Here is a 13,378-nt window from a genome sequence, read left to right as displayed (position 1 = left end):
GATGATGGGAGAGGAATGGGAAAGAGAGAGTAGGGTTTAGCTCCAATGAACTGGCCCCGGTTTGAGGTACGGGGAGAGGGGAGATGATGGGAGAGGAATGGGAGAGAGAGAGAGGGGTTTAGCGCCAATGAGCTGGCCCCAGTTTGAGGTACGGGGAGAGGGGAGATGAGGGAGAAGAATGGGAGAGAGAGAGAGGGGTTTAGCTCCAATGAACTGGCCCCAGTTTGAGGTACGGGGAGAGGGGAGATGAGGGAGAAGAATGGGAGAGAGAGAGAGGGGTTTAGCTCCAATGAACTGGCCCCAGTTTGAGGTACGGGGAGAGGAATGGGAGAGAGAGAGGGGTTTAGCTCCAATGAACTGGCCCCAGTTTGAGGTACACGTATTGGGAGAGTATTGAGGAAATGGGAGAGAGAGAGTGGCTCAGTGTCAGTGAACGGTTCTGAGTTTGAGGTACATGGTGAGGCAGAGAAATTATTACATTGGTATTAATAACTCAACAAGATTTATGGCTCTGTGGAAAAATTCCATTGGAACAACTATTCCCACTCCGCCGTTTCTCCCTCTAGGTCGGGGGTGTCTAAGTCATTTTGCCTCGGGGGCTGCATTCTGTCTTCGAGGTCCTAAGGGTCGTGCTGAATATGCTATTTCCATGTCGTCAGAATTTTCAAAAAATAGTCCCTAATTAGATCTGTTGCGGTGACCGTATTTACGCCACAACAGCAGTCACATTTCATGAAGGCAGTCAAATTCCATGTGATCGTTTAATCACCGTAATAAGGATCTCCAAGCTCTGATGCTGCTGATGGTTATTAGTAGCCTACCAAACTTGCTAGCTGCCTGGTAATCAGCACTCTATTGTCCCTCTAATCACTCTGACATCAATGCAAATGTAATAACAAATCGAATCAAACACTTAATGAGAGCTCATGTTGCGCAACATTTCAATAGGCGATGCATTGTGAGAACAGTGATGACCTCTACTAAAAAGAGGAGACTTACCTTTCTATAGGCTAGGCCTACTATATTTATTTTTTTTACTTTCCTAATATTAAGCACATTGGTTATATTTACAACAGGAGTATAGCTTACCTGGCTGGCAGGAAAATAAACCACGGGGAAAGTGTCCTCCATGCACTATTTAAGTGCATAGATGACATGTATTTGTTTCCGCTGCCCCTGTTTCGATACAGGTGAATGATAATGGCCCATTCTAAATCAAAACAAATTTCACACACACATTATTTAGTATATGTGAAGACTAGATTAAATCAAGAATAGTCTGATGGGTGACAATATTAGCTCGTGAATTATATATTATCACTTGTGAATGATGCCCAGCATAAGAAACAATGTGACTTTTTCGAATCATAGTCACACACCTCATGTAGCCTAACCCATAGGCCGATATGTTTTAATAAGGTTTGTATCACAACTAAAGTGGCCAAATAACTTCTTTAAAATTTAGCACATTAATCAGCTTTACAAAGAGTGTAGAGCCTAAATGGCATACATAAGCAGCGAGTGAGTTTCAAGTTTTGTAAAGATAATTTTCACCATAAAAATGCACCTTTATAATAAAGCATTACATGCATAATTGCATTTGCTGTCACTTTTGATAATGGTGTTTTCCCGCTAATGGAACATTTGCGTTTATTGCTTACTACCATGTGCACATTTTTTGCGCTTATAATGTGAAAAAATAGCTAATAGTTTATCAATATTTTAAGCTAAACGTTCTGATCTGTTGTGTCAATCACATTGTGTAATAAAATAAGTTATTTTTAATGCTAGTAGTTGTATTAATTTGGGATCTATCGCATCTGTCCCAGACTATGTTTGGAATATTTATTTCTCACACAGAATAGAATAGGTCAACTTTTGTACTATGGGGGATAGTAGATTGACATAGTCTAGTGCTCTTGCTGTTCGTTAGGCCTACTCATCTTGTTGGCTGACGAAAAGTAAATGTGGACAGTTCCAATATCTTCAATATGCACTTCGGAATTGGATAAGGATGCACACTGTTGCGTCCCCCATGTGCCTTTCTTCACTTGTAGCCTCTGAGAAAGAACCGATGACGTGATGGAGCACTAAGCACTCCGGGAGAAGGGCAAAAGGCATGGATTTTTTGGGGGGTGCATTACGGCCAGGGGATGCCACCAGGACATTCTATGCATTATCAAGTGCTTGTCAAATTGTGAATGAGTGGCTGATGTAGTGTGTACAGCCTGCGCAAAAAACAAAGCAGCACTCATGCCTTTCGAGCAACTTTTTTCAAATCCTCATTAGTCGCGTCATGCGACCTTACAATGTATTTAAAAATCAAAACGTATAGACCAACGTTTGTAGAACAACTGAAGTTACATGAATAATAACTCTAAATGAAGCATATAGGAATACCTGTTTCTTTGTTAACAGCTCAACACAGAATAGCCACACGTGTGCACTCCCTCATCGCTTGGAGAAAATATGCTTCCTATGTTATTCAGCTTTGTTCAATTGTATTCTTCACACTATTAAATAATGCCATGGAATTCTAAGCAAATCTTGTCTGCTAAATGAACTAGTATAGCCAAGAGCCATTTGGCATAGCCAGATCAGGACCTACCATACGGATAACTCAGAGTATGCTATTCTGTTAAACATGTTCTTCATATCATGCTTCTTTAAGGATTTGCTGTCTAAAATAAATACTGGTTTAATTGTGATGGTGTAGGGCTATATTACATGGGTTTATTAGACTTTTTAAAATGTATATGTTCTGAAGGTCTGCATCAGTGGCTTGGAGGCTGTGTGTGGAAGCCAGGAGATGTTAAACATGTTTATGTTAATTAACAGTCAATTACCGTGAGACCGATAGTTATTTGCTTGACAATCACCGGCTGATGAAATGTCATGACAGCCGCATCTACCCGTTGTCATTTGATTTCTTTTTTATGCTCCCTGAATGTCTAGTGAATATTAGGGAGCTGGAAGGTCAAGAAACTATAAATATAGATCCATTATATTTTCTACACTGTTTCAATTTGGTTTTAGTCATTTTAAGGTGCATTGAGTTCGTCAAGGCATTCGTCGAGTTGTACTTAAAGCTATAGTAAGGACATACTGTGACGCGTCGTACCACACACAAGCCCATTGTGACAGTGTGCAATCTTCCCAGCGTTTTTCTGTCATTTGATAGGACACACACACACACAGAGACAGACACCAATCCTGTCTGTCAGGTTGTACCGAATACTGAGTTGTTTTCAATGTGCAGATCGTAACCAAGCTCTATCCAAGAGGAACTGATGGTGCTGTCACAACATAAGGGCATGGAGTTGGTGTTGAACCATGTTACAAAACAGAAGCTAGAAAAGCAAGATATGGAAATAAGTGCCCCCTGGTATGGATTGAGGAACACTGATTTTGCACCTGCTCCTGTCCAGTTACTTTAAGTAGGTTCATTCAGTAATTAAAAACAAGCATTTGAGTGAGGTAGAATCTCTTCAGAAATCGATGTTCGTAGTGCTAGAAGAAGAGCGTTTAAAAAGACCATAACACAAACTCCACATCAACATAACACTAAATGAAGAGCAACGTTTATCACAAGACACCTCTTCATGATCACAGACTAACTGATACTGTGCTTAGATGTTAAAGCATTGTTCTTTATATGGCTGTTCTTTACTTGGAAATAATGTTCCTGTCTTGTCCAACCCCCACCCCCTCCTCCGTTTGACAGAATGTGGACTGGTCCCGCTCCTCTAGGTCCAGAAGGTCCATTGTAGTGAGTTCTGCTTGGGAAGGACTATTCTATCACCGTGGTTCCTGGGGGAGGGTTATTTACCTCCCTCTCCTTCCTCTGTTTGCATTTTCTCTTTGTGTGTGTGTGTGTTTGGTTGATGTGCCCATTCTGGCCCTCCTAATGCTTTACGAGGAGCACCTGAAAACACACAAGGAAGTGCACACACACACACACACACACACACACACACGTCTGTCTGATGAATGGCCTCGTCACCACGTCTGTCATGTATGTCCCGTGTGGGGATGTGCGTGACTACTCCTCCCCCTGCCTCATCCTATGGATGTTTGTCTTCCTGGATGTCTGTATTCCAGAAGACTCCTTCTCTCATCTTTCCCTCATTCAGAGTTCCTCTCTTTAACCTTTCACCCCGTGGTGACCTCTGACCTCGTGTCAGCCCCTGTGAACCCTGCAGGGGGTCACATGGTGCCTGCCAGGTCATGTGATGTAATTTGGCCCTCTGGGTTCACCAGTCAGGCCCTCAAACTGACCTTTGAACTTCGAGAACAACCCACTTGTTATATCTGTGGGAACAGGGAGTGACTTGGGAAAACATAGAGTTATACGGGAAATGTAATCTCTAGAGCTGTAGTAAGTCTAGGGCCCTCCTAAACACAGCCCCTATGTAACCTCTATAGAACCTGTAGTAAGTCTAGGGCCCTCCTAAACACAGCCCCTATGTAACCTCTATAGAACCTGTAGTAAGTCTAGGGCCCTCCTAAACACAGCCCCTATGTAACCTCTATAGAACCTGTAGTAAGTCTAGGGCCCTCCTAAACACAGCCCCTATGTAACCTCTATAGAACCTGTAGTAAGTCTAGGGCCCTCCTAAACACAGCCCCTATGTAACCTCTATAGAACCTGTAGTAAGTCTAGGGCCCTCCTAAACACAGCCCCTATGTAACCTCTATAGAACCTGTAGTAAGTCTAGGGCCCTCCTAAACACAGCCCCTATGTAACCTCTATAGAACCTGTAGTAAGTCTAGGGCCCTCCTAAACACAGCCCCTATGTAACCTCTATAGAACCTGTAGTAAGTCTAGGGCCCTCCTAAACACAGCCCCTATGTAACCTCTATAGAACCTGTAGTAAGTCTAGGGCCCTCCTAAACACAGCCCCTATGTAACCTCTATAGAACCTGTAGTAAGTCTAGGGCCCTCCGAAACACAGCCCCTATGTAACCTCTATAGAACCTGTAGTAAGTCTAGGGCCCTCCTAAACACAGCCCCTATGTAACCTCTATAGAACCTGTAGTAAGTCTAGGGCCCTCCTAAACACAGCCCCTATGTAACCTCTATAGAACCTGTAGTAAGTCTAGGGCCCTCCTAAACACAGCCCCTATGTAACCTCTATAGAACCTGTAGTAAGTCTAGGGCCCTCCTAAACACAGCCCCTATGTAACCTCTATAGAACCTGTAGTAAGTCTAGGGCCCTCCTAAACACAGCCCCTATGTAACCTCTATAGAACCTGTAGTAAGTCTAGGGCCCTCCTAAACACAGCCCCTATGTAACCTCTATAGAACCTGTAGTAAGTCTAGGGCCCTCCTAAACACAGCCCCTATGTAACCTCTATAGAACCTGTAGTAAGTCTAGGGCCCTCCTAAACACAGCACCTATGTAACCTCTATAGAACCTGTAGTAAGTCTAGGGCCCTCCTAAACACAGCCCCTATGTAACCTCTATAGAACCTGTAGTAAGTCTAGGGCCCTCCTAAACACAGCCCCTATGTAACCTCTATAGAACCTGTAGTAAGTCTAGGGCCCTCCTAAACACAGCCCCTATGTAACCTCTATAGAACCTGTAGTAAGTCTAGGGCCCTCCTAAACACAGCCCCTATGTAACCTCTATAGAACCTGTAGTAAGTCTAGGGCCCTCCTAAACACAGCCCCTATGTAACCTCTATAGAACCTGTAGTAAGTCTAGGGCCCTCCTAAACACAGCCCCTATGTAACCTCTATAGAACCTGTAGTAAGTCTAGGGCCCTCCTAAACACAGCCCATATGTAACCTCTATAGAACCTGTAGTAAGTCTAGGGCCCTCCTAAACACAGCCCCTATGTAACCTCTATAGAACCTGTAGTAAGTCTAGGGCCCTCCTAAACACAGCCCCTATGTAACCTCTATAGAACCTGTAGTAAGTCTAGGGCCCTCCTAAACACAGCCCCTATGTAACTCCATAGAGCTGTAGTAAGTCTAGGGCCCTCCTGAACACAGCCCCTATGTAACTCCATAGAGCTGTAGCAAGTCTAGGGCCCTCTTGAACACAGCCCCTATGTAACCTCTAGAACTGTAGTAAGTCTAGGGCCCTCCTGAACACAGCCCCTGTCCTTCTGTGGCTAGAGACGCAGTATTGGACTATGTTAAAGTGTGTGTGTGTCTCTGTGGGCCTGAATTGGGACAATGTTCTCCTAATGTTGGGATGAGGTTCTGTTGGTGTTGGTTGGGATGATGTTTTGATTCAATCCTGCTCCTTAGCTTCTGGTGGAGGTTTGTGATGGCTCAGTGCTATGTCTGTCTTTATGGTGATGGATGTGTTTACCTTAACTACACACACACACACACACACACACACACTGTTTCAGTACTCCACAGCCCTGGTCTTCAGTGTTTAGTCACAGCCTGAGAAACGTTTGCCTAATGTTACCTAGTGATTGTGCTAGTTAGTGCATTGGAACTTCCAATGAGTGTGCACTATTTCAATGCTTGTCCTTTGTGTAGTATTGTTGCTAAGACAAGCAGTTTTAGTTACTAATGTTTGAACATTCATGCTGAATCCGTTTTGAGCTGAGCATGTGACTCATGTTCATCTGTGTCCAAGGGTGCGTGACTCTAATCGTGTGTGTGTGTGTGTGTGTGTGTCAGGACTGGTCCATAGATTTTAACCGTACACTGAGTCGGCGAGAGACTAAGAAGAAGCCCTCCGAGGGAGTCACTCTGACCGGCATCAGCCAAATGGAAGAGCAGCAGGCAGCCAAGAGCAGCAGCAGGTAACCACACACACACACACACACACACACACACTGTCAGGAAGTGGGAAGACATTTATCAAGGTGCAGTAGATAAACGTGTCAGAAGGCCAGTGAAAAAATGTAGCTTCCAATACTCTCTTACCACTGCTGCACACGTTCCACACACCACTTCCACATCTAAACATCATAGTTACTGTTCCTCCACACACAAGGCTCTCTTCACACATTCCACACCACTTTCACATGTAAACATCATAGTTACTGTTCCTCCACACACAAGGCTCTCTTCACACATTCCACACCACTTCCACATCTAAACATCATAGTTACTGTTCCTCCACACACAAGGCTCTCTTCACACATTCCACACCACTTCCACATCTAAACATCATAGTTACTGTTCCTCCACACACAAGGCTCTCTTCACACATTTCACACCACTTCCACATCTAAACATCATAGTTACTGTTCCTCCACACACAAGGCTCTCTTCACACATTCCACACCACTTCCACATCTAAACATCATAGCTACTGTTCCTCCACACACAAGGCTCTCTTCACACATTTCACACCACTTCCACATCTAAACATCATAGCTACTGTTACCTCCACAACAAGGCTCTCTTCACACATTTCACACCACTTCCACATCTAAACATCATAGCTACTGTTACCTCCACAACAAGGCTCTCTTCACACATTTCACACCACTTCCACATCTAAACATCATAGCTACTGTTACCTCCACAACAAGGCTCTCTTCACACATTTCACACCACTTCCACATCTAAACATCATAGCTACTGTTACCTCCACAACAAGGCTCTCTTCACACATTTCACACCACTTCCACATCTAAACATCATAGCTACTGTTACCTCCACAACAAGGCTCTCTTCACACATTCCACACCACTTCCACATGTAAACATCATAGCTACTGTTACCTCCACAACAAGGCTCTCTTCACACATTTCACACCACTTCCACATCTAAACATCATAGCTACTGTTACCTCCACAACAAGGCTCTCTTCACACATTTCACACCACTTCCACATCTAAACATCATAGCTACTGTTACCTCCACAACAAGGCTCTCTTCACACATTTCACACCACTTCCACATCTAAACATCATAGCTACTGTTACCTCCACAACAAGGCTCTCTTCACACATTTCACACCACTTCCACATCTAAACATCATAGCTACTGTTACCTCCACACACAAGGCTCTCTTCACACATTTCACACCACATCTAAACATCATAGTTACTGTTCCTCCACAACAAGGCTCTCTGCACACGTTCCACATCTAAACATCATAGCTACTGTTACCTCCACAACAAGGCTCTCTTCACACATTTCACACCACTTCCACATCTAAACATCATAGCTACTGTTACCTCCACAACAAGGCTCTCTTCACACATTTCACACCACTTCCACATCTAAACATCATAGCTACTGTTACCTCCACAACAAGGCTCTCTTCACACATTTCACACCACTTCCACATCTAAACATCATAGCTACTGTTACCTCCACAACAAGGCTCTCTTCACACATTCCACACCACTTCCACATGTAAACATCATAGTTACTGTTCCTCCACAACAAGGCTCTCTTCACACATTCCACACCACTTCCACATGTAAACATCATAGTTACTGTTCCTCCACAACAAGGCTCTCTGCACACGTTCCACATCTAAACATCATAGCTACTGTTACCTCCACAACAAGGCTCTCTTCACACATTTCACACCACTTCCACATGTAAACATCATAGTTACTGTTCCTCCACAACAAGGCTCTCTTCACACATTTCACACCACTTCCACATGTAAACATCATAGTTACTGTTCCTCCACAACAAGGCTCTCTTCACACATTTCACACCACTTCCACATCTAAACATCATAGTTACTGTTACCTCCACAACAAGGCTCTCTTCACACATTTCACACCACTTCCACATCTAAACATCATAGTTACTGTTCCTCCACACGCAAGGCTCTCTTCACACATTCCACACCACTTCCACATCTAAACATCATAGTTACTGTTCCTCCACAACAAGCCTCTCTTCACACATTTCACACCACTTCCACATGTAAACATCATAGTTACTGTTCCTCCACAACAAGGCTCTCTTCACACATTCCACACCACTTCCACATCTAAACATCATAGTTACTGTTCCTCCACAACAAGCCTCTCTTCACACATTCCACACCACTTCCACATGTAAACATCATAGTTACTGTTCCTCCACAACAAGGCTCTCTGCACACGTTCCACATCTAAACATCATAGTTACTGTTCCTCCACAACAAGGCTCTCTGCACACGTTCCACATCTAAACATCATAGTTACTGTTCCTCCACAACAAGGCTCTCTGCACACGTTCCACGTCTAAACATCATAGTTACTGTTCCTCCACAACAAGGCTCTCTGCACACGTTCCACACACGACTTCCACATCTAAACATCATAGTTACTGTTCCTCCACAACAAGGCTCTCTTCACACATTTCACACCACTTCCACATCTAAACATCATAGTTACTGTTCCTCCACAACAAGGCTCTCTTCACACATTTCACACCACTTCCACATCTAAACATCATAGTTACTGTTCCTCCACAACAAGGCTCTCTTCACACATTTCACACCACTTCCACATGTAAACATCATAGTTACTGTTCCTCCACAACAAGGCTCTCTTCACACATTTCACACCACTTCCACATGTAAACATCATAGTTACTGTTCCTCCACAACAAGGCTCTCTGCCGCTGATCGGGAACGCTGGTAAAGCATTCCGGAGAAAAGCCTTTGGAATGACGTCTTCCACCACTGAGTTGTTGCCATGGTCACGGTAAACATTCCTGTAACAAGCCCTGAGAAAACAGAAGTGCCCCACTGGCTGTAAAGGTTGCAGACTGGTTAATTTACGCCAAACATGACCCATGGTGTGTGTAGGGTGGGTACTGGGGGAGTGTGTGTGTGTAAGGTGGGTACTGGGGGAGTGTGTGTGTAGGGTGGGTACTGGGGGAGTGTGTTAGTGGGCGCTGGAGGAGTGTGAGGGTAGTTAATGAGAGGAATGTGAGGCACGCAAGGCATTTGACCTTTTGGTATCCATCAGATGTGCATATTGCCAAACATGGGTCTGCATCGCCCTACCAGCATAAGAGACACGTATTGTATACACTACGGTATATCTGTGTCTACAGGGGTGAGGGTGAGTGTGTGTCGATCAAGATTAGTTGTACTTACAGTGGAAATTCATTTTCACAGCTCACGAAAGCACAAGCAATAGACTGAACAAACAATGGCCATATAAGGAAAAGGGGGTCAGAGTGAAATTCTGGTCTGTACCGAGGTACAACTTCACTCCTTCCTTATCGTGTTCACGCATTGAGAGTTGGTCCACATTTCTGCGCTATAGCAAAATCAGAGATAAATGTACTATCCCTTGTAGTGGTTCTATCTGGCTATCCCCCTTAAAGGGATAGTACATCTATCTGGCTATCCCCCTTAAAGGGATAGTACATCTATCAAGCTATCCCCCTTAAATTGATAGTTTACTGCTATATGGGCATTTTATAATTTGCTCACTTTAAAAGTTGTTTATGGGCAACTAATACTATTGAGTATTACGCTCTTTATATATATCTCTCTGTCTCTCTCTGTCTCTATCTATCTACAAAGAACAATTGAGCCTATCACCAAAAAGCAGGCTGATATTGGTGTGAGACCTAATATAACATCATTAAGGATGTGTGAACGTCTTCTCAGTCTTTTTTTATCTGACTTCTGTCAACCACAGTTACATTGTTGCCACCGTTCAGTGTTTGTTTTGTGTTTCAACTCCTCTGAGAGAGATTTGGTTATCTCAGAGAGCGTGGTGCCGTGACTGTCAGTAAAGGTGTCCACAGTGCAGTGACGTTGTGATTGGAAAGATGGCTACTACGTGCCATGGTCCAACTGCACTGTAAACATACGATGTACATACAACACTACAGTAGGTTCCTGGTTGAAGTTGTCTCTAAGCACAGGTCTAGGATCAGCTGACCTTCCCCAAATCCTAACCTTAACCATTGGGGGGAAATACAAAGCTGACCGTAGATCAATGTCTAGGGTGACTTCATCATAATTCGTTCTCACAACAGAATAGTGTGGAATTCCAAATCTACCCCCAGCCTCTAACCCAAGGTACTTCTCTAGATAATATATATTTTTTTTAAAGATAGGTGTCACTAATATGGTAATGCTTTGACCTAGCCAATCAGAGGGGGAAATGGAGCTATTACCATATTGCTTAAACCAATCTGACCCTCTCAGATCTAACTGGAATGTCTAGGGAAATGGGCTATTATATGGATCAAATTGGAAGTGAAGAGTGTGACCGTTTTCTCAACCCCAGAGCGTATCCGCTGGGGAAAACACTGATAAAATGCTAGTAAAAGCATCACACATGTTGTGTGAATGGAAAACTGACCATTTCTTATTTGTTAACTGAACATGTTTATTTTGTGACTGTGTCCTAGTGTCATGATGGGTGTCTAAAAACCATACGTACCCAGCGTTGCCTCGTCAATGTCCTCAGACTGGTCATGTGTTTTTTCTCACACTGCTCATATGGTCTATTTAACTTGTGTACAAGTTGTGTGTCGATTATGTCTTAAACCCTCATATCCAAAGGTTTTCTGGATGTCTGGATTCAGGGTGTGTATGTGTACAAGTATGTGTTTTGGGGTGTGTGTGTCAGAAATGCCTCTCTCCGTGTCTCCGTGTCGTCAGCCTGACTGTGCCCACTAGCACAGAGCCGGTGGGTTCAAACCCCTTCGAGGATGACGACGACGAGGATCTCCAGGGGACCGTGAAGGAACAGCCCGCTGTCGTCGTCAACAACAACAACAGCAGCAGTCCGCTCAATGTCAAAAAAGTGGAGGAAGTGAAAACGTTGGTGAAAGAGAGACCCTCTCCCTCCTTTTCTTCCCTCTCTCCCTCTTCTTTTTTTTCTCCTCTCCCTCAGTCTTTGGGTGAATTTAGTATTTTAGTGTCACACACGTGTTTCTCAGGGTTGCACATATTTGTTCCAGCCAAGCACGAGCACACAGGGCTTGTTGATTAGTTGAGTAGTGGAACCAGGTGAGCTAGTGCTGGGCTAAGGCAAAAAATGTACACCCCTGAGAAACACTTCAATAACACACTATTGAGGCACACCCTTTCTGTCCTCATCTTTATTTTTCCCTTCACTCTTTCCTGTTATTCTTCCTCTCTTTTCCATTACTTCTCTCTTTTATTCCTCTCCTCATCTATCCTTGTCCCCTTCCTCTCCTCCCTTTGCCTTCTCTCCCTCTGTCACCCCTCCTTTTTTTCTCTCTCTTTTTCTACCGCTCCCCTCCTCTCCCCTTTCTCCTTCCCTCTCCCTGGCTAGCGGCAGGCTGTGTTACGGTGCATGGGCTCTCAGTGAGCGATCACACCAAACCTACATTAGTCATCACTCCTAACAGTGCCAAGTCCAGAGCATTCTTTCTGCGTGTATGTGTGTATTTTTCCTGTCTGTGTTTACTTTACAGTCAGATCTGTTGCAAGTTGGAACTTAAAAATACAATTTCTATAGAATTTAGACTTTTAAACAAAAGCCTTTCTACAACTTAGTGAGGAAACCTATATTGGGTCCTGTTTTACATTAGGGCTGATATTGACTCAAGGGAGGACAGAGAAACTAGCACTCATAAAGTCAACGGTGTGTGTCGGTCTCTCTGGCGTAAAGCAGGAACTATGAGATGCCATTGGTGTTTGAGTGTACCAACTGCAAGAGGCTGACTGTAACCTGGCTTCAGAGAGCGTGTGTGCGTGAGGATGTGTGTGTGTGTTTCATGGGTTTTCTGACTGGGGAAGAAGGGTGTTTGTTCATCTGGGTACTGTACATCTACCTCCCTCTAGTGGTGGATGGGGTGAACTCCAACCATGCTTTTGTACTGTACTCGTGTCATTGTGTTGCCTTGCCTTACCTCAGCACTCTGTCTGTGTCCATTCCAAGTGGTGTCAAAGCAAAACTCACAAATCCATTCGCCAACAAAACCTCAAAGCATTGGTTTCCTAAAAAGGCATGTTTTCCCCCCCATTGGCTGATATGAGAGAGGAAGGGAGAAACCTATAGTCTTTCAGTCTTTGTATCCGGGTAGATTCAGAGATGCATTTGCTGGGCCTTCTACATGTTGTGCTGTACTCTACATTGGTGTCGTTGTTTTTATGCCCTATTAACTCTTTTTGTTCCCGCTTCTCTCGTCTGGCATGCTGGATTGTCCAATCGGTGTGTGAGCAGGGCAAGTAACATTTTCAAATTTCCCTTATGTTGATTGCTGCCTCTGTGTCTGTTCAGCGCCAGTAGTGTGGAGAAGTCGCAAGAGTGGTCGGATGAGGAGACTGGGGTGAACCCGTTTTCCATTGAGGATGCCAACGGCGATGGGAACCCGTTTGCGGTGGAGCCAGCGTCCTCGGGGGTGTCTGTGGCCGTGCGTGCCCTCTACGACTACGAAGGACAGGAGCAGGATGAACTCAGCTTCAAAGCAGGTGTGTGTGTGTGAATGAAGAGACCCCTGCCCTGT

General features: G+C 44.2%; 1 protein-coding gene across 10 annotated transcripts in view; it reads left to right on the top strand.

The window, feature by feature from the left end:
- LOC110501018 (protein kinase C and casein kinase substrate in neurons protein 2) overlaps nucleotides 1-13,378 on the top strand; it is a 39,419-nt gene that overhangs the window by 23,111 nt on the left and 2,930 nt on the right. For 3 of the 10 annotated variants that reach the window (XR_016490145.1, XM_036957177.2, XM_036957176.2), the window contains exons 8-11: nucleotides 3,725-3,769; nucleotides 6,647-6,771; nucleotides 11,562-11,723; nucleotides 13,153-13,343. Coding sequence is in view for 7 of the 10 variants with exons in the window: in XM_036957177.2 (XP_036813072.2) it covers nucleotides 3,725-3,769; nucleotides 6,647-6,771; nucleotides 11,562-11,723; nucleotides 13,153-13,343 (523 nt within the window). In the remaining 3 variants the exon portion in view is untranslated. The remainder of the gene's footprint in view (nucleotides 1-3,724; nucleotides 3,770-6,646; nucleotides 6,772-11,561; nucleotides 11,724-13,152; nucleotides 13,344-13,378) is intronic. The other 7 variants (XR_016490146.1, XM_090213701.1, XM_036957178.2 and 4 more) reach the window with 3 other exon arrangements.

This window comes from Oncorhynchus mykiss, chromosome 21 (assembly GCF_057628025.1).
Source record: "Oncorhynchus mykiss isolate SJ-2025 chromosome 21, ASM5762802v1, whole genome shotgun sequence".
NCBI classification, from domain to species: domain Eukaryota; kingdom Metazoa; phylum Chordata; class Actinopteri; order Salmoniformes; family Salmonidae; genus Oncorhynchus; species Oncorhynchus mykiss.
This window is presented reverse-complemented; position numbering and strand designations above follow the sequence as displayed.